Source organism: Salvelinus fontinalis, unplaced genomic scaffold (genome assembly GCF_029448725.1).
Source record: "Salvelinus fontinalis isolate EN_2023a unplaced genomic scaffold, ASM2944872v1 scaffold_0001, whole genome shotgun sequence".
Lineage (NCBI taxonomy): Eukaryota > Metazoa > Chordata > Actinopteri > Salmoniformes > Salmonidae > Salvelinus > Salvelinus fontinalis.
The window spans coordinates 2652320-2672908 of NW_026600210.1; the positions used below are offsets into that span (position 1 = coordinate 2652320).

A 20589-nucleotide genomic window follows, 5' to 3' on the forward strand; every position below is an offset into this window, starting at 1 on the left:
TACTACTACTACAGATACAGGCTACTACTACTACAGATACAGGCTACTACTACTACAGATACAGGCTACTACTACTACTACTACTACTATACAGATACAAGCTACTACTACTACTATACAGATACAGGCTACTACTACTACACAGATACAGGCTACTACTACTACACAGATACAGGCTACTACTACTACTACTACTACTATACAGATACAGGCTACTACTACTATACAGATACAGGCTACTACTACTATACAGATACAGGCTACTACTACTACAGATACAGGCTACTACTACTACTACTGCTATACAGATACAGGCTACTACTACTACTACTACTACTATACAGATACAGGCTACTACTACTATACAGATACAGGCTACTACTACTACTATACAGATAAAGGCTACTAATACTACTATACAGATACAGGCTACTACTACTACTACTGCTATACAGATACAGGCTACTACTACTACTACTACTACTATACAGATACAGGCTACTACTACTATACAGATACAGGCTACTACTACTACTATACAGATAAAGGCTACTAATACTACTATACAGATACAGGCTACTACTACTACTATACAGATACAGGCTACTACTATACAGATACAGGCTACTACTACTACTACTATACAGATACAGGCTACTACTAATACAGATACAGGCTACTACTAATACAGATACAGGCTACTGCTACTACTATACAGATACAGGCTACTACTACTACAGATACAGGCTACTACTACTACAGATACAGGCTACTACTACTACTACAGATACAGGATAATACTATACAGATACAGGCTACTACTAATACAGATACAGGCTACTACTATACAGATACAGGCTACTACTAATACAGATACAGGCTACTACTAATACAGATACAGGCTACTACTACTACTACTACAGATACAGGCTACTACTACTACAGATACAGGCTACTACTACTACAGATACAGGCTACTACTACTACAGATACAGGCTACTACTACTACAGATACAGGCTACTACTACTACAGATACAGGCTACTACTACTGCTACAGATACAGGCTCCTACTACTACTACAGATACAGGCTCCTACTACTACAGATACAGGCTCCTACTACTACTACAGATACAGGCTCCTACTACTACAGATACAGGCTCCTACTACTACTACAGATACAGGCTCCTACTACTACAGATACAGGCTCCTACTACTACAGATACAGGCTACTACTACTACAGATACAGGCTACTACTACTACAGATACAGGCTACTACTAATACAGATACAGGCTACTACTAATACAGATACAGGCTACTACTAATACAGATACAGGCTACTACTAATACAGATACAGGCTACTACTAATACAGATACAGGCTACTACTAATACAGATACAGGCTACTACTAATACAGATACAGGCTACTACTAATACAGATACAGGCTACTACTAATACAGATACAGGCTACTACTACTACGAATACAGATACAGGCTACTACTACTACGAATACAGATACAGGCTACTACTACTACTACAGATACAGGCTACTACTACTACTACAGATACAGGCTACTACTACTACTACAGATACAGGCTACTACTACTACTACAGATACAGGCTACTACTACTACTACAGATACAGGCTACTACTACTACTACAGATACAGGCTACTACTACTACTACAGATACAGGCTACTACTACTACTACAGATACAGGCTACTATTAATACAGATACAGGCTACTATTAATACAGATACAGGCTACTACTACTACTACAGATACAGGCTACTACTACTAATACAGATACACGCTACTACTACTACTGCTTATACAGATACAGGCTACTACTACTACTACTATACAGATACAGGCTACTACTACTACAGATACAGGCTACTACTACTACAGATACAGGCTACTACTACTACTGCTATACAGATACAGGCTACTACTAATACAGATACAGGCTACTACTAATACAGATACAGGCTACTACTACTACTACTACTATACAGATACAGGCTACGACTACTACTACTACTACTACTGCTATACAGATACAGGCTACTGCTAATACAGATACAAGCTACTACTAATACAGATACAGGCTACTACTAATACAGATACAGGCTACTACTAATACAGATACAGGCTACTACTAATACAGATACAGGCTACTACTAATACAGATACAGATACAAGCTACTACTACTACTACAGATACAGGCTACTACTACTACTACTACTACACAGATACAGGCTACTACTACTACACAGATACAGGCTACTACTGCTACACAGATACAGGCTACTACTACTATACAGATACAGGCTACTACTACTATACAGATACAGGCTACTACTACTATACAGATACAGGCTACTACTACTATACAGATACAGTCTACTACTACTATACAGATACAGGCTACTACTAATACAGATACAGGCTACTACAGATACAGGCTACTACTAATACAGATACAGGCTACTACTAATACAGATACAGGCTACTACTACTAATATACAGATACAGGCTACTGCTATACAGATACAGGCTACTACTACTACAGATACAGGCTACTGCTACTACTGCTATACAGATACAGGCTACTACTAATACAGATACAGGCTACTACTAATACAGATACAGGCTACTACTAATACAGATACAGGCTACTACTACTACTATACAGATACAGGCTACTACTAATACAGATACAGGCTACTACTAATACAGATACAGGCTACTACTACTACTACTATACAGATACAGGCTACTACTACTACTAATACAGATACAGGCTACTACTACTACTAATACAGATACAGGCTACTACTAATACAGATACAGGCTACTACTAATACAGATAAAGGCTACTACTAATACAGATACAGGCTACTACTACTACTATACAGATACAGGCTACTACTAATACAGATACAGGCTACTACTACTACTATACAGATACAGGCTACAGATACAGGCTACTACTATACAGATACAGGCTACTACTACTACTACTACTATACAGATACAGGCTACAGATACAGGCTACTACTACTACAGATACAGGCTACTACTACTACAGATACAGGCTACTACTACTACAGATACAGGCTACTACTAATACAGATACAGGCTACTACTACTACTACAGATACAGGCTACTACTACTACTACAGATACAGGCTACTACTACTACTACAGATACAGGCTCCTACTACTACAGATACAGGCTCCTACTACTACAGATACAGGCTACTACTACTACAGATACAGGCTACTACTACTACAGATACAGGCTACTACTAATACAGATACAGGCTACTACTAATACAGATACAGGCTACTACTAATACAGATACAGGCTACTACTACTACTAATACAGATACAGGCTACTACTACTACTACTACAGATACAGGCTACTACTACTACTACTACAGATACAGGCTACTACTACTACTACAGATACAGGCTACTACTACTACTACTACAGATACAGGCTACTACTACTACTACAGATACAGGCTACTACTACTACTTTACAGATACAGGCTACTACTACTACTACTACACAGATACAGGCTACTACTACTACTACTACACAGATACAGGCTACTACTACTACTACTACACAGATACAGGCTACTACTACTACTACTACACAGATACAGGCTACTACTACTACTACACAGATACAGGCTACTACTACTACTACACAGATACAGGCTACTACTACTACTACACAGATACAGGCTACTACTACTACTACTACACAGATACAGGCTACTACTACTACTACTACACAGATACAGGCTACTACTACTACTACTACTACTACACAGATACAGGCTACTACTACTACTACACAGATACAGGCTACTACTACTACTACTACTACTACTACTACTACTACTACACAGATACAGGCTACTACTACTACTATTTTACAGATACAGGCTACTACTACTACTACACAGATACAGGCTACTACTACTACACAGATACAGGCTACTACTACTACTACTATACAGATACAGGCTACTACTACTACTACTACTACTATACAGATACTGGCTACTACTACTACTATACAGATACTGGCTACTACTACTACTACTACTACTACTACTACAGGCTACTACTACTACTACTATTACACAGATACAGGCTACTACTACTACTACTACTACTATACAGATACAAGCTACTACTACTACTATACAGATACAGGCTACTACTACTACACAGATACAGGCTACTACTACTACACAGATACAGGCTACTACTACTACTACTACTACTATACAGATACAGGCTACTACTACTATACAGATACAGGCTACTACTACTACTATACAGATAAAGGCTACTAATACTACAATACAGATACAGGCTACTACTACTACTATACAGATACAGGCTACTACTATACAGATACAGGCTACTACTACTACTACTATACAGATACAGGCTACTACTAATACAGATACAGGCTACTACTAATACAGATACAGGCTACTGCTACTACTATACAGATACAGGCTACTACTACTACAGATACAGGCTACTACTACTACAGATACAGGCTACTACTCCTACTACAGATACAGGATAATACTATACAGATACAGGCTACTACTAATACAGATACAGGCTACTACTATACAGATACAGGCTACTACTATACAGATACAGGCTACTACTAATACAGATACAGGCTACTACTAATACAGATACAGGCTACTACTACTACTATACAGATACAGGCTACTACTACTACTACTACTACAGATACAGGCTACTACTACTACTACAGAGACAGGCTACTACTACTACTACTACTACTACTGCTATACAGATACAGGCTACTACTACTACTACTACTACTATACAGATACAGGCTACTACTATACAGATACAGGCTACTACTACTACTACTATACAGATACAGGCTACTACTAATACAGATACAGGCTACTACTAATACAGATACAGGCTACTACTAATACAGATACAGGCTATTTCTACTACTATACAGATACAGGCTACAACTACTACTACAGATACAGGCCACTACTACTACTACAGATACAGGCTACTACTACTACAGATACAGGCTACTACTACTGCTATACAGATACAGGCTACTACTACTACTACTTCTACTATACAGATACAGGCTACTACTACTACTACAGATACAGGCTACTACTACTACTACAGATACAGGCTACTACTACTACTACAGATACAGGCTACTACTAATACAGATACAGGCTACTACTACTACAGATACAGGCTACTACTACTACAGATACAGGCTACTACTACTACAGATACAGGCTACTACTACTACTACAGATACAGGCTACTACTACTACTACAGATACAGGCTACTACTACTACAGATACAGGCTCCTACTACTACTACAGATACAGGCTCCTACTACTACTACAGATACAGGCTCCTACTACTACAGATACAGGCTCCTACTACTACAGATACAGGCTCCTACTACTACAGATACAGGCTACTACTACTACAGATACAGGCTACTACTACTACAGATACAGGCTACTACTACTACAGATACAGGCTACTACTACTACAGATACAGGCTACTACTAATACAGATACAGGCTACTACTAATACAGATACAGGCTACTACTAATACAGATACAGGCTACTACTAATACAGATACAGGCTACTACTAATACAGATACAGGCTACTACTAATACAGATACAGGCTACTACTAATACAGATACAGGCTACTACTACTACAGATACAGGCTACTACTACTAGGAATACAGATACAGGCTACTACTACTACGAATACAGATACAGGCTACTACTACTACGAATACAGATACAGGCTACTACTACTACTACAGATACAGGCTACTACTACTACTACAGATACAGGCTACTACTACTACTACAGATACAGGCTACTACTACTACTACAGATACAGGCTACTACTACTACAGATACAGGCTACTATTAATACAGATACAGGCTACTATTAATACAGATACAGGCTACTACTACTACTACAGATACAGGCTACTACTACTAATACAGATACAGGCTACTACTACTACTGCTAATACAGATACAGGCTACTACTACTACTACTATACAGATACAGGCTACTACTACTACAGATACAGGCTACTACTACTACAGATACAGGCTACTACTACTACTGCTATACAGATACAGGCTACTACTAATACAGATACAGGCTACTACTAATACAGATACAGGCTACTACTACTACTACTACTATACAGATACAGGCTACGACTACTACTACTACTACTACTGCTATACAGATACAGGCTACAGCTACTACTGCTATACAGATACAGGCTACTGCTACTACTACTACTGCTATACAGATACAAGCTACTACTAATACAGATACAGGCTACTACTAATACAGATACAGGCTACTACTAATACAGATACAGGCTACTACTAATACAGATACAGGCTACTACTAATACAGATACAGATACAAGCTACTACTACTACTACAGATACAGGCTACTACTACTACTACTACTACTACACAGATACAGGCTACTACTACTACACAGATACAGGCTACTACTGCTACACAGATACAGGCTACTACTACTATACAGATACAGGCTACTACTACTATACAGATACAGGCTACTACTACTATACAGATACAGTCTACTACTACTATACAGATACAGGCTACTACTAATACAGATACAGGCTACTACAGATACAGGCTACTACTAATACAGATACAGGCTACTACTAATACAGATACAGGCTACTACTACTAATATACAGATACAGGCTACTGCTATACAGATACAGGCTACTACTACTACAGATACAGGCTACTGCTACTACTGCTATACAGATACAGGCTACTACTAATACAGATACAGGCTACTACTAATACAGATACAGGCTACTACTAATACAGATACAGGCTACTACTACTACTATACAGATACAGGCTACTACTAATACAGATACAGGCTACTACTAATACAGATACAGGCTACTACTACTACTACTATACAGATACAGGCTACTACTACTACTATACAGATACAGGCTACTACTACTACTAATACAGATACAGGCTACTACTAATACAGATACAGGCTACTACTAATACAGATACAGGCTACTACTACTACTATACAGATACAGGCTACTACTAATACAGATACAGGCTACTACTACTACTATACAGATACAGGCTACAGATACAGGCTACTACTATACAGATACAGGCTACTACTACTACTACTACTATACAGATACAGGCTACAGATACAGGTTACTACTACTACAGATACAGGCTACTACTACTACAGATACAGGCTACTACTACTACAGATACAGGCTACTACTACTACAGATACAGGCTACTACTACTACTACAGATACAGGCTACTACTACTACTACAGATACAGGCTACTACTACTACTACAGATACAGGCTCCTACTACTACAGATACAGGCTCCTACTACTACAGATACAGGCTCCTACTACTACAGATACAGGCTACTACTACTACAGATACAGGCTACTACTAATACAGATACAGGCTACTACTAATACAGATACAGGCTACTACTAATACAGATACAGGCTACTATTAATACAGATACAGGCTACTATTAATACAGATACAGGCTACTACTACTACTACAGATACAGGCTACTACTACTAATACAGATACAGGCTACTACTACTACTGCTAATACAGATACAGGCTACTACTACTACTACTATACAGATACAGGCTACTACTACTACAGATACAGGCTACTACTACTACAGATACAGGCTACTACTACTACTGCTATACAGATACAGGCTACTACTAATACAGATACAGGCTACTACTAATACAGATACAGGCTACTACTACTACTACTACTATACAGATACAGGCTACGACTCTTACTACTACTACTACTGCTATACAGATACAGGCTACAGCTACTACTGCTATACAGATACAGGCTACTGCTACTACTACTACTGCTATACAGATACAAGCTACTACTAATACAGATACAGGCTACTACTAATACAGATACAGGCTACTACTAATACAGATACAGGCTACTACTAATACAGATACAGGCTACTACTAATACAGATACAGATACAAGCTACTACTACTACTACAGATACAGGCTACTACTACTACTACTACTACACAGATACAGGCTACTACTACTACACAGATACAGGCTACTACTGCTACACAGATACAGGCTACTACTACTATACAGATACAGGCTACTACTACTATACAGATACAGGCTACTACTACTATACAGATACAGTCTACTACTACTATACAGATACAGGCTACTACTAATACAGATACAGGCTACTACAGATACAGGCTACTACTAATACAGATACAGGCTACTACTAATACAGATACAGGCTACTACTAATACAGATACAGGCTACTACTACTAATATACAGATACAGGCTACTGCTATACAGATACAGGCTACTACTACTACAGATACAGGCTACTGCTACTACTGCTATACAGATACAGGCTACTACTAATACAGATACAGGCTACTACTAATACAGATACAGGCTACTACTAATACAGATACAGGCTACTACTACTACTATACAGATACAGGCTACTACTAATACAGATACAGGCTACTACTAATACAGATACAGGCTACTACTACTACTACTATACAGATACAGGCTACTACTACTACAATACAGATACAGGCTACTACTACTACTACTAATACAGATACAGGCTACTACTAATACAGATACAGGCTACTACTAATACAGATACAGGCTACTACTACTACTATACAGATACAGGCTACTACTAATACAGATACAGGCTACTACTACTACTATACAGATACAGGCTACAGATACAGGCTACTACTATACAGATACAGGCTACTACTACTACTACTACTATACAGATACAGGCTACAGATACAGGTTACTACTACTACAGATACAGGCTACTACTACTACAGATACAGGCTACTACTACTACAGATACAGGCTACTACTACTACAGATACAGGCTACTACTACTACAGATACAGGCTACTACTACTACTACAGATACAGGCTACTACTACTACTACAGATACAGGCTACTACTACTACTACAGATACAGGCTCCTACTACTACAGATACAGGCTCCTACTACTACAGATACAGGCTCCTACTACTACAGATACAGGCTACTACTACTACAGATACAGGCTACTACTAATACAGATACAGGCTACTACTAATACAGATACAGGCTACTACTAATACAGATACAGGCTACTACTAATACAGATACAGGCTACTACTAATACAGATACAGGCTACTACTAATACAGATACAGGCTACTACTAATACAGATACAGGCTACTACTACTACTAATACAGATACAGGCTACTACTACTACTAATACAGATACAGGCTACTACTACTACTACAGATACAGGCTACTACTACAGATACAGGCTACTACTACTACTACAGATACAGGCTACTACTACTACAGACACAGGCTACTATTAATACAGATACAGGCTACTATTAATACAGATACAGGCTACTACTACTACTACAGATACAGGCTACTACTACTAATACAGATACAGGCTACTACTACTACTGCTAATACAGATACAGGCTACTACTACTACTACTATACAGATACAGGCTACTACTACTACAGATACAGGCTACTACTACTACAGATACAGGCTACTACTACTACTGCTATACAGATACAGGCTACTACTAATACAGATACAGGCTACTACTAATACAGATACAGGCTACTACTACTACTACTACTACTATACAGATACAGGCTACGACTACTACTACTACTACTACTGCTATACAGATACAGGCTACTGCTACTACTGCTATACAGATACAGGCTACTGCTACTACTACTACTGCTATACAGATACAAGCTACTACTAATACAGATACAGGCTACTACTAATACAGATACAGGCTACTACTAATACAGATACAGGCTACTACTAATACAGATACAGGCTACTACTACTACTACAGATACAGGCTACTACTACTACTACTACTACTACACAGATACAGGCTACTACTACTACACAGATACAGGCTACTACTACTACACAGATACAGGCTACTACTACTATACAGATACAGGCTACTACTACTATACAGATACAGGCTACTACTACTATACAGATACAGTCTACTACTACTATACAGATACAGGCTACTACTAATACAGATACAGGCTACTACAGATACAGGCTACTACTAATACAGATACAGGCTACTACTAATACAGATACAGGCTACTACTACTACTATACAGATACAGGCTACTGCTATACAGATACAGGCTACTACTACTACAGATACAGGCTACTGCTACTACTGCTATACAGATACAGGCTACTACTAATACAGATACAGGCTACTACTAATACAGATACAGGCTACTACTAATACAGATACAGGCTACTACTACTACAGATACAGGCTACTACTAATACAGATACAGGCTACTACTAATACAGATACAGGCTACTACTAATGCAGATACAGGCTACTACTACTACTATACAGATACAGGCTACTACTACTACTATACAGATACAGGCTACTACTACTACTATACAGATACAGGCTACTACTACTACTAATACAGATACAGGCTACTACTAATACAGATACAGGCTACTACTAATACAGATACAGGCTACTACTACTACTATACAGATACAGGCTACTACTAATACAGATACAGGCTACTACTACTACTATACAGATACAGGCTACTACTATACAGATACAGGCTACTACTACTACTACTATACAGATACAGGCTACAGATACAGGCTACTACTACTACTATACAGATACAGGCTACTACTACTACTATACAGATACAGGCTACTACTAATACAGATACAGGCTACTACTACTACTATACAGATACAGGCTACAGATACAGGCTACTACTACTACTATACAGATACAGGCTACAGATACAGGCTACTACTATACAGATACAGGCTACAGATACAGGCTACTACTACTACTATACAGATACAGGCTACTACTAATACAGATACAGGCTACTACTACTACTATACAGATACAGGCTACAGATACAGGCTACTACTACTACTACTACACAGATACCAGCCGGTGGTCACTGCCTTCATAGGCCTACATAGCTAAGCCTAATAACAGCTAGCCGGTGGTCACTGCCTTCATAGGCCTGCATAGCTAAGCCTAATAACAGCCAGCCGGTAGTCACTGCCTAAAAGCCTAAAATATAAAATACCAGGTTTACTCAGGAGAAAAGTGATTTATTCTCGGGATTGAACATTTGTAAAATAGCGGGAAAATATGAAATATCTTTTTAGCATTGGTGTCCAAAAACCAATGTAAGTCAATATTCCGTTTCCCAGGGTTTGCACCAGGGTTTGCACCAGTAGGACTCACTTGAAGAGGTTGTCCATGATGTAGCGGTAGTTGGGTTGGTTGCTCTCAGGCATGTAACACACGGCAAACACTATGACGGCATTCAGGCCGTCTCCATAGTAACCTGGAACACATCACAGGTTCAAACACAACCTGCTCTGCATGGGACATTGTTACTGTAGGGTTATGGGTTAGGGGTCAGGGGTCAGGGGTTCAAACACAACCTGCTCTGCATGGGACATTGTTACTGTAGGGTTAAGGGTTAGGGGTCAGGGGTTAGGGGTCAGGGGTTACCTCGTGGTTGATGACCCTCTTGTAGGACTAGGGTTATGGGTTAGGGGTCAGGGGTTACCTCCTGGTTGATGACCCTCTTGTAGGACTAGGGTTATGTGTTAGGGTCAGGGGTTACCTCGTGGTTGATGACCCTCTTGTAGGACTAGGGCTATGTGTTAGGGGTCAGGGGTTACCTCGTGGTTGATGACCCTCTTGTAGGACTAGGGTTATGTGTTAGGGGTCAGGGGTTACCTCGTGGTTGATGACCCTCTTGTAGGACTAGGGCTATGTGTTAGGGGTCAGGGGTTACCTCGTGGTTGATGACCCTCTTGTAGGACTAGGGCTATGTGTTAGGGGTCAGGGGTTCCCTCGTGGTTGATGACCCTCTTGTAGGACTAGGACTAGGGGTCAGGGGTTACCTCGTGGTTGATGACCCTCTTGTAGGACTAGGGCTATGTGTTAGGGGTCAGGGGTTACCTCGTGGTTGATGACCCTCTTGTAGGACGAGGGCTATGTGTTAGGGGTCAGGGGTTACCTCGTGGTTGATGACCCTCTTGTAGGACGAGGGCTATGTGTTAGGGGTCAGGGGTTACCTCATGGTTGATGACCCTATTGTAGGACTAGGGGTCAGGGGTTACCTCGTGGTTGATGACCCTCTTGTAGGACTAGGGGTCAGGGGTTACCTCATGGTTGATGACCCTATTGTAGGACTAGGGGTCAGGGGTTACCTCCTGGTTGATGACCCTCTTGTAGGACTAGGGCTATGTGTTAGGGGTCAGGGGTTACCTCGTGGTTGATGACCCTCATGTAGGACTAGGGTTATGTGTTAGAGGTCAGGGGTTACCTCGTGGTTGATGACCCTCTTGTAGGACTAGGGTTATGGGTCAGGGGTTACCTCATGGTTGATGACCCTCTTGTAGGACTAGGACTAGGGGTCAGGGGTTACCTCGTGGTTGATGACCCTCTTGTAGGACTAGGGTTATGTGTTAGAGGTCAGGGGTTACCTCGTGGTTGATGACCCTCTTGTAGGACTAGGGCTATGTGTTAGGGGTCAGGGGTTACCTCCTGGTTGATGACCCTCTTGTAGGACTAGGGTTGTATGTTAGGGTCTGGGGTCAGGGGTTACCTCGTGGTTGATGACCCTATTGTAGGACTAGGGTTATGTGTTAGGGGTCAGGGGTTACCTCATGGTTGATGACCCTATTGTAGGACTAGGGGGTCAGGGGTTACCTCGTGGTTGATGACCCTCTTGTAGGACTAGGGTTATGGGTCAGGGGTTACCTCATGGTTGATGACCCTCTTGTAGGACTAGGACTAGGGGTCAGGGGTTACCTCGTGGTTGATGACCCTCTTGTAGGACTAGGGTTATGTGTTAGAGGTCAGGGGTTACCTCGTGGTTGATGACCCTCTTGTAGGACTAGGGCTATGTGTTAGGGGTCAGGGGTTACCTCCTGGTTGATGACCCTCTTGTAGGACTAGGGTTGTATGTTAGGGTCTGGGGTCAGGGGTTACCTCGTGGTTGATGACCCTCTTGTAGGACTAGGGTTATGTGTTAGGGGTCAGGGGTTACCTCGTGGTTGATGACCCTCTTGTAGGACTAGGGCTATGTGTTAGGGGTCAGGGGTTACCTCGTGGTTGATGACCCTCTTGTAGGACTAGGGCTATGTGTTAGGGGTCAGGGGTTACCTCGTGGTTGATGACCCTCTTGTAGGACTAGGGTTATGGGTTAGGGGTCAGGGGTTACCTCCTGGTTGATGACCCTCTTGTAGGACTAGGGCTATGTGTTAGGGGTCAGGGGTTACCTCGTGGTTGATGACCCTCTTGTAGGACTAGGATTATGGGTTAGAGGTCAGGGGTTACCTCGTGGTTGATGACCCTCTTGTAGGACTAGGGCTATGTGTTAGGGGTCAGGGGTTACCTCGTGGTTGATGACCCTCTTGTAGGACTAGGATTATGGGTTAGAGGTCAGGGGTTACCTCGTGGTTGATGACCCTCTTGTAGGACTAGGATTATGGGTTAGAGGTCAGGGGTTACCTCGTGGTTGATGACCCTCTTGTAGGACTAGGGCTATGTGTTAGGGGTCAGGGGTTACCTCGTGGTTGATGACCCTCTTGTAGGACGAGGGCTATGTGTTAGGGGTCAGGGGTTACCTCATGGTTGATGACCCTATTGTAGGACTAGGGGTCAGGGGTTACCTCGTGGTTGATGACCCTCTTGTAGGACTAGGGTTATGTGTTAGAGGTCAGGGGTTACCTTCGTGGTTGATGACCCTCTTGTAGGACTAGGGGTCAGGGGTTACCTCGTGGTTGATGACCCTCTTGTAGGACTAGGGGTCAGGGGTTACCTCGTGGTTGATGACCCTATTGTAGGACTAGGGTTATGTGTTAGGGGTCAGGGGTTACCTCATGGTTGATGACCCTATTGTAGGACTAGGGGTCAGGGGTTACCTCGTGGTTGATGACCCTCTTGTAGGACTAGGGTTATGGGTCAGGGGTTACCTCATGGTTGATGACCCTCTTGTAGGACTAGGACTAGGGGTCAGGGGTTACCTCGTGGTTGATGACCCTCTTGTAGGACTAGGGCTATGTGTTAGGGGTCAGGGGTTACCTCGTGGTTGATGACCCTCTTGTAGGACGAGGGCTATGTGTTAGGGGTCAGGGGTTACCTCATGGTTGATGACCCTATTGTAGGACTAGGGGTCAGGGGTTACCTCGTGGTTGATGACCCTCTTGTAGGACTAGGGTTATGTGTTAGAGGTCAGGGGTTACCTTCGTGGTTGATGACCCTCTTGTAGGACTAGGGGTCAGGGGTTACCTCGTGGTTGATGACCCTCTTGTAGGACTAGGGGTCAGGGGTTACCTCGTGGTTGATGACCCTATTGTAGGACTAGGGTTATGTGTTAGGGGTCAGGGGTTACCTCATGGTTGATGACCCTATTGTAGGACTAGGGGTCAGGGGTTACCTCGTGGTTGATGACCCTCTTGTAGGACTAGGGTTATGGGTCAGGGGTTACCTCATGGTTGATGACCCTCTTGTAGGACTAGGACTAGGGGTCAGGGGTTACCTCGTGGTTGATGACCCTCTTGTAGGACTAGGACTAGGGGTCAGGGGTTACCTCGTGGTTGATGACCCTCTTGTAGGACTAGGGTTATGTGTTAGAGGTCAGGGGTTACCTCGTGGTTGATGACCCTCTTGTAGGACTAGGGCTATGTGTTAGGGGTCAGGGGTTACCTCCTGGTTGATGACCCTCTTGTAGGACTAGGGTTGTATGTTAGGGTCTGGGGTCAGGGGTTACCTCGTGGTTGATGACCCTCTTGTAGGACTAGGGTTATGGGTTAGGGGTCAGGGGTTACCTCGTGGTTGATGACCCTCTTGTAGGACTAGGGTTATGGGTTAGGGGTCAGGGGTTACCTCCTGGTTGATGACCCTCTTGTAGGACTAGGGCTATGTGTTAGGGGTCAGGGGTTACCTCGTGGTTGATGACCCTCTTGTAGGACTAGGGCTATGTGTTAGGGGTCAGGGGTTACCTCGTGGTTGATGACCCTCTTGTAGGACGAGGGCTATGTGTTAGGGGTCAGGGGTTACCTCATGGTTGATGACCCTATTGTAGGACTAGGGGTCAGGGGTTACCTCGTGGTTGATGACCCTCTTGTAGGACTAGGGTTATGTGTTAGAGGTCAGGGGTTACCTTCGTGGTTGATGACCCTCTTGTAGGACTAGGGGTCAGGGGTTACCTCGTGGTTGATGACCCTCTTGTAGGACTAGGGGTCAGGGGTTACCTCGTGGTTGATGACCCTATTGTAGGACTAGGGTTATGTGTTAGGGGTCAGGGGTTACCTCATGGTTGATGACCCTATTGTAGGACTAGGGGTCAGGGGTTACCTCGTGGTTGATGACCCTCTTGTAGGACTAGGGTTATGGGTCAGGGGTTACCTCATGGTTGATGACCCTCTTGTAGGACTAGGACTAGGGGTCAGGGGTTACCTCGTGGTTGATGACCCTCTTGTAGGACTAGGGTTATGTGTTAGAGGTCAGGGGTTACCTCGTGGTTGATGACCCTCTTGTAGGACTAGGGCTATGTGTTAGGGGTCAGGGGTTACCTCCTGGTTGATGACCCTCTTGTAGGACTAGGGTTGTATGTTAGGGTCTGGGGTCAGGGGTTACCTCGTGGTTGATGACCCTCTTGTAGGACTAGGGTTATGGGTTAGGGGTCAGGGGTTACCTCGTGGTTGATGACCCTCTTGTAGGACTAGGGGTCAGGGGTTACCTCGTGGTTGATGACCCTCTTGTAGGACTAAGACTATGTGTTAGAGGTCAGGGGTTACCTCGTGGTTGATGACCCTCTTGTAGGACTAGGGTTGTGTGTTAGGGGTCAGGGGTTACCTCGTGGTTGATGACCCTCTTGTAGGACTAGGGTTATGTGTTAGAGGTCAGGGGTTACCTCGTGGTTGATGACCCTCTTGTAGGACTAGGACTAGGGGTCAGGGGTTACCTCGTGGTTGATGACCCTCTTGTAGGACTAGGGCTATGTGTTAGGGGTCAGGGGTTACCTCGTGGTTGATGACCCTCTTGTAGGACTAGGGCTATGTGTTAGGGGTCAGGGGTCAGGGGTTACCTCATGGTTGATGACCCTCTTGTAGGACTAGGGTTATGTGTTAGGGGTCAGGGGTTACCTCATGGTTGATGACCCTCTTGTAGGACTAGGGGTCAGGGGTTACCTCATGGTTGATGACCCTCTTGTAGGACTAGGGTTGTATGTTAGGGTCTGGGGTCAGGGGTTACCTCGTGGTTGATGACCCTCTTGTAGGACTAGGGTTATGGGTTAGGGGTCAGGGGTTACCTCGTGGTTGATGACCCTCTTGTAGGACTAGGGGTCAGGGGTTACCTCGTGGTTGATGACCCTCTTGTAGGACTAGGACTATGTGTTAGAGGTCAGGGGTTACCTCGTGGTTGATGACCCTCTTGTAGGACTAGGGTTGTGTGTTAGGGGTCAGGGGTTACCTCGTGGTTGATGACCCTCTTGTAGGACTAGGGTTATGTGTTAGAGGTCAGGGGTTACCTCGTGGTTGATGACCCTCTTGTAGGACTAGGACTAGGGGTCAGGGGTTACCTCGTGGTTGATGACCCTCTTGTAGGACTAGGGCTATGTGTTAGGGGTCAGGGGTTACCTCGTGGTTGATGACCCTCTTGTAGGACTAGGGCTATGTGTTAGGGGTCAGGGGTCAGGGGTTACCTCATGGTTGATGACCCTCTTGTAGGACTAGGGTTATGTGTTAGGGGTCAGGGGTTACCTCATGGTTGATGACCCTCTTGTAGGACTAGGGGTCAGGGGTTACCTCATGGTTGATGACCCTCTTGTAGGACTAGGGTTATGTGTTAGGGGTCAGAGGTTACCTTCGTGGTTGATGACCCTCTTGTAGGACTAGGGTTATGTGTTAGGGGTCAGAGGTTACCTTCGTGGTTGATGACCCTCTTGTAGGACTAGGGTTATGTGTTAGGGGTCAGGGGTTACCTCGTGGTTGATGACCCTCTTGTAGGACTAGGGTTATGGGTTAGAGGTCAGGGGTTACCTCATGGTTGATGACCCTCTTGTAGGACTAGGGTTATGGGTTAGAGGTCAGGGGTTACCTCGTGGTTGATGACCCTCTTGTAGGACTAGGGCTATGTGTTAGGGTCAGGGGTCAGGGGTTACCTCGTGGTTGATGACCCTCTTGTAGGACTAGGGCTATGTGTTAGGGGTCAGAGGTCAGGGGTTACCTCCGTGGTTGATGACCCTCTTGTAGGGTTCTATTGCCTTCATGTCGACTTTGTGTTCCTGGTCTCCTATACGGAACACTCTCCAGCGCCGCCCCACCTCCCGCTCCTCGGAGGCCGAGTACACCTGGACCGACTCCACCCCCTTCTGCAGAACCTCCGTGGTCTTGGGCTTCGGCAGGTCGTCTGAGAAGAGAGAGGTTCTTTTGAACTCATTTCCTACCTTCCCCTTTATCCAATAACACTCCATTTCTATTTGAAATTGTGGGGAATTATGACATGCTGAGTGCAACCAATAACCATTTAAATATAATATATGCCCCTGATCAACAGTAACGGCCAATCAGATGGACGATTCAGACAGTGATCATACGAACGGTACATCAAACATGCAACAATCAAGATGGAGGAATGATATAGAGGATGTGGTCTTCAGATGGTGGACAGACATGGTATTGGCGCTCAACACCTCACTACAGAGTAGACTGCCTTTTATTGAAGTCTAAGCCCTGTCTAAAGGGTATATGAAACATATAAAAATATATAATTTACGGCTATTAGCCCATACAAACGTATTGAATAAGATTCACTACATGGAACAACATAGTCCACCATAAACAATCTAAAGGAAGTTAGTTCTGTCCTAAATCTGAAAGATCAGGAAACATGCCTTTTTCTTTTTACATATATTTAACCCCTTACTTTTGTCACTAAAGTGTCTCCATATATCCTTCCATAAATGATTTCGACTGGTACCAGAGGACCTTCAGTCGAGTCTTGTGAGACCTGTGGGCGTCCTAGAGCAAGACATGTACGCGTTCCTGAGCGTCTCACCTTTCCACAGAGGGGTCATAGTGGTTTGTAGGCCAAATCGTTCGTCCGCTACAGACGATTTGGTGAGAAGACCCATTTTGGGGATGTCACACGGTCTGACAAACACAGCTCTAGCTCTGTCACCGCAAATGCTGAAGTGTTACAGAGGCAGATGTGGTGGATTGAGATACATCCAACACAAAACTAATCACTAGCTTAAACTGACTGGTTTTTACGGGATTAGATTTATGCTTCTACCTTCGGGGGTTAAACATCCGTCCTAGTACCAGCATGCAACAGCAAAACTACACTTACCCGTTCTCCTTTTAATATACGTCACATCATAGAAACATAGCTAAATAAGAATAAGAACATGACCAACAATGTACACAAAAATGACTCAAAACAGAAGAAATATCCCTTGATTTGTTCACCGTAAAACACAAAGAAAAAATATCCCTTGATTTGTTCACATAGTTGATGCAAAGAAACAAAGTACATTTGGTTGATTGACCAGGCAGTATGTCCATGAGACCTTACCACACTTGTTGTTGACCTGGGAACTGTTGCCAAGACAACAAGGGTAACAGTCCTTCCAGATGACAGAGGCCGGCAGCAGGGCGGAAACACAGAAACAACACAACACCATTTAAACCTGAACCATTTAACGACAGTTAACTGGCCCCATACAACTGTCAGGGTTAGGTTCAACCAATTAAACCTGACCCAGAACTATTGAACCAGGATTAGTGGAGTCAGCTCCTGGGATAGACTAGTGTCCTGTCCTGGGATAGACTAGTGTCCTGTCCTGGGATAGACTAGTGTCCTGGGATAGACTAGTGTCCTGGGATAGACTAGTGTCCTGGGATAGACTAGTGTCCTGGGATAGACTAGTGTCCTGGGATAGACTAGTGTCCTGGGATAGACTAGTGTCCTGGGATAGACTAGTGTCCTGGGATAGACTAGTGTCCTGGGATAGACTAGTGTCCTGGGATAGACTAGTGTCCTGGGATAGACTAGTGTCCTGGGATAGACTAGTGTCCTGGGATAGACTAGTGTCCTGGGATAGACTAGTGTCCTGGGATAGACTAGTGTCCTGTCCTGGGATAGACTAGTGTCCTGTCCTGGGATAGACTAGTGTCCTGTCCTGGGATAGACTAGTGTCCTGTCCTGGGATAGACTAGTGTCCTGTCCTGGGATAGACTAGTGTCCTGTCCTGGGATAGACTAGTGTCCTGTCCTGGGATAGACTAGTGTCCTGGGATAGACTAGTGTCCTGGGATAGACTAGTGTCCTGTGATAGACTAGTGTCCTGGGATAGACTAGTGTCCTGGGATAGACTAGTGTCCTGGGATAGACTAGTGTCCTGGGATAGACTAGTGTCCTGTCCTGGGATAGACTAATGTCCTGGGATAGACTAGTGTCCTGGGATAGACTAGTGTCCTGTCCTGGGATAGACTAGTGTCCTGGGATAGACTAGTGTCCTGGGATAGACTAGTGTCCTGGGATAGACTAGTGTCCTGGGATAGACTAATGTCCTGGGATAGACTAGTGTCCTGTCCTGGGATAGACTAATGTCCTGGGATAGACTAGTGTCCTGTCCTGGGATAGACTAATGTCCTGGGATAGACTAGCGTCCTGTCCTGGGATAGACTAGCGTCCTGGGATAGACTAGTGTCCTGGGATAGACTAGTGTCCTGGGATAGACTAGTGTCCTGGGATAGACTAGTGTCCTGGGATAGACTAGTGTCCTGGGATAGACTAGTGTCCTGGGATAGACTAGTGTCCTGGGATAGACTAGTGTCCTGGGATAGACTAGTGTCCTGGGATAGACTAGTGTCCTGGGATAGACTAGTGTCCTGGGATAGACTAGTGTCCTGTCCTGGGATAGACTAATGTCCTGGGATAGACTAGTGTCCTGGGATAGACTAATGTCCTGGGATAGACTAGTGTCCTGGGATAGACTAGTGTCCTGGGATAGACTAATGTCCTGTCCTGGGATAGACTAGTGTCCTGGGATAGACTAGTGTCCTGTCCTGTGATAGACTAGTGTCCTGGGATAGACTAGTGTCCTGGGATAGACTAATGTCCTGGGAGAGACTAATGTCCTGGGATAGACTAATGTCCTGGGATAGACTAGTGTCCTGTCCTGTGATAGACTAGTGTCCTGTCCTGTGATAGACTAGTGTCCTGGGATAGACTAGTGTCC

General features: G+C 43.8%; 1 protein-coding gene and 1 long non-coding RNA gene across 2 annotated transcripts in view; one reads left to right on the forward strand and one right to left on the reverse strand.

The window, feature by feature from the left end:
* bnip2 (BCL2 interacting protein 2) overlaps window positions 1-20589 on the reverse strand; it is a 95735-nt gene that overhangs the window by 34604 nt on the left and 40542 nt on the right. Inside the window, exons 5-6 of the mRNA XM_055910114.1 lie at window positions 17572-17754; window positions 11563-11665 (exon numbers count right to left, since the gene is read on the reverse strand). Coding sequence (XP_055766089.1) covers window positions 11563-11665; window positions 17572-17754 — 286 coding nt within the window. The remainder of the gene's footprint in view (window positions 1-11562; window positions 11666-17571; window positions 17755-20589) is intronic.
* Window positions 12547-13249, forward strand: LOC129841820 (uncharacterized). Its single transcript, XR_008757373.1, has 3 exons — window positions 12547-12588; window positions 12807-12864; window positions 13193-13249. It is a non-coding gene; the product is annotated as an uncharacterized LOC129841820 (long non-coding RNA).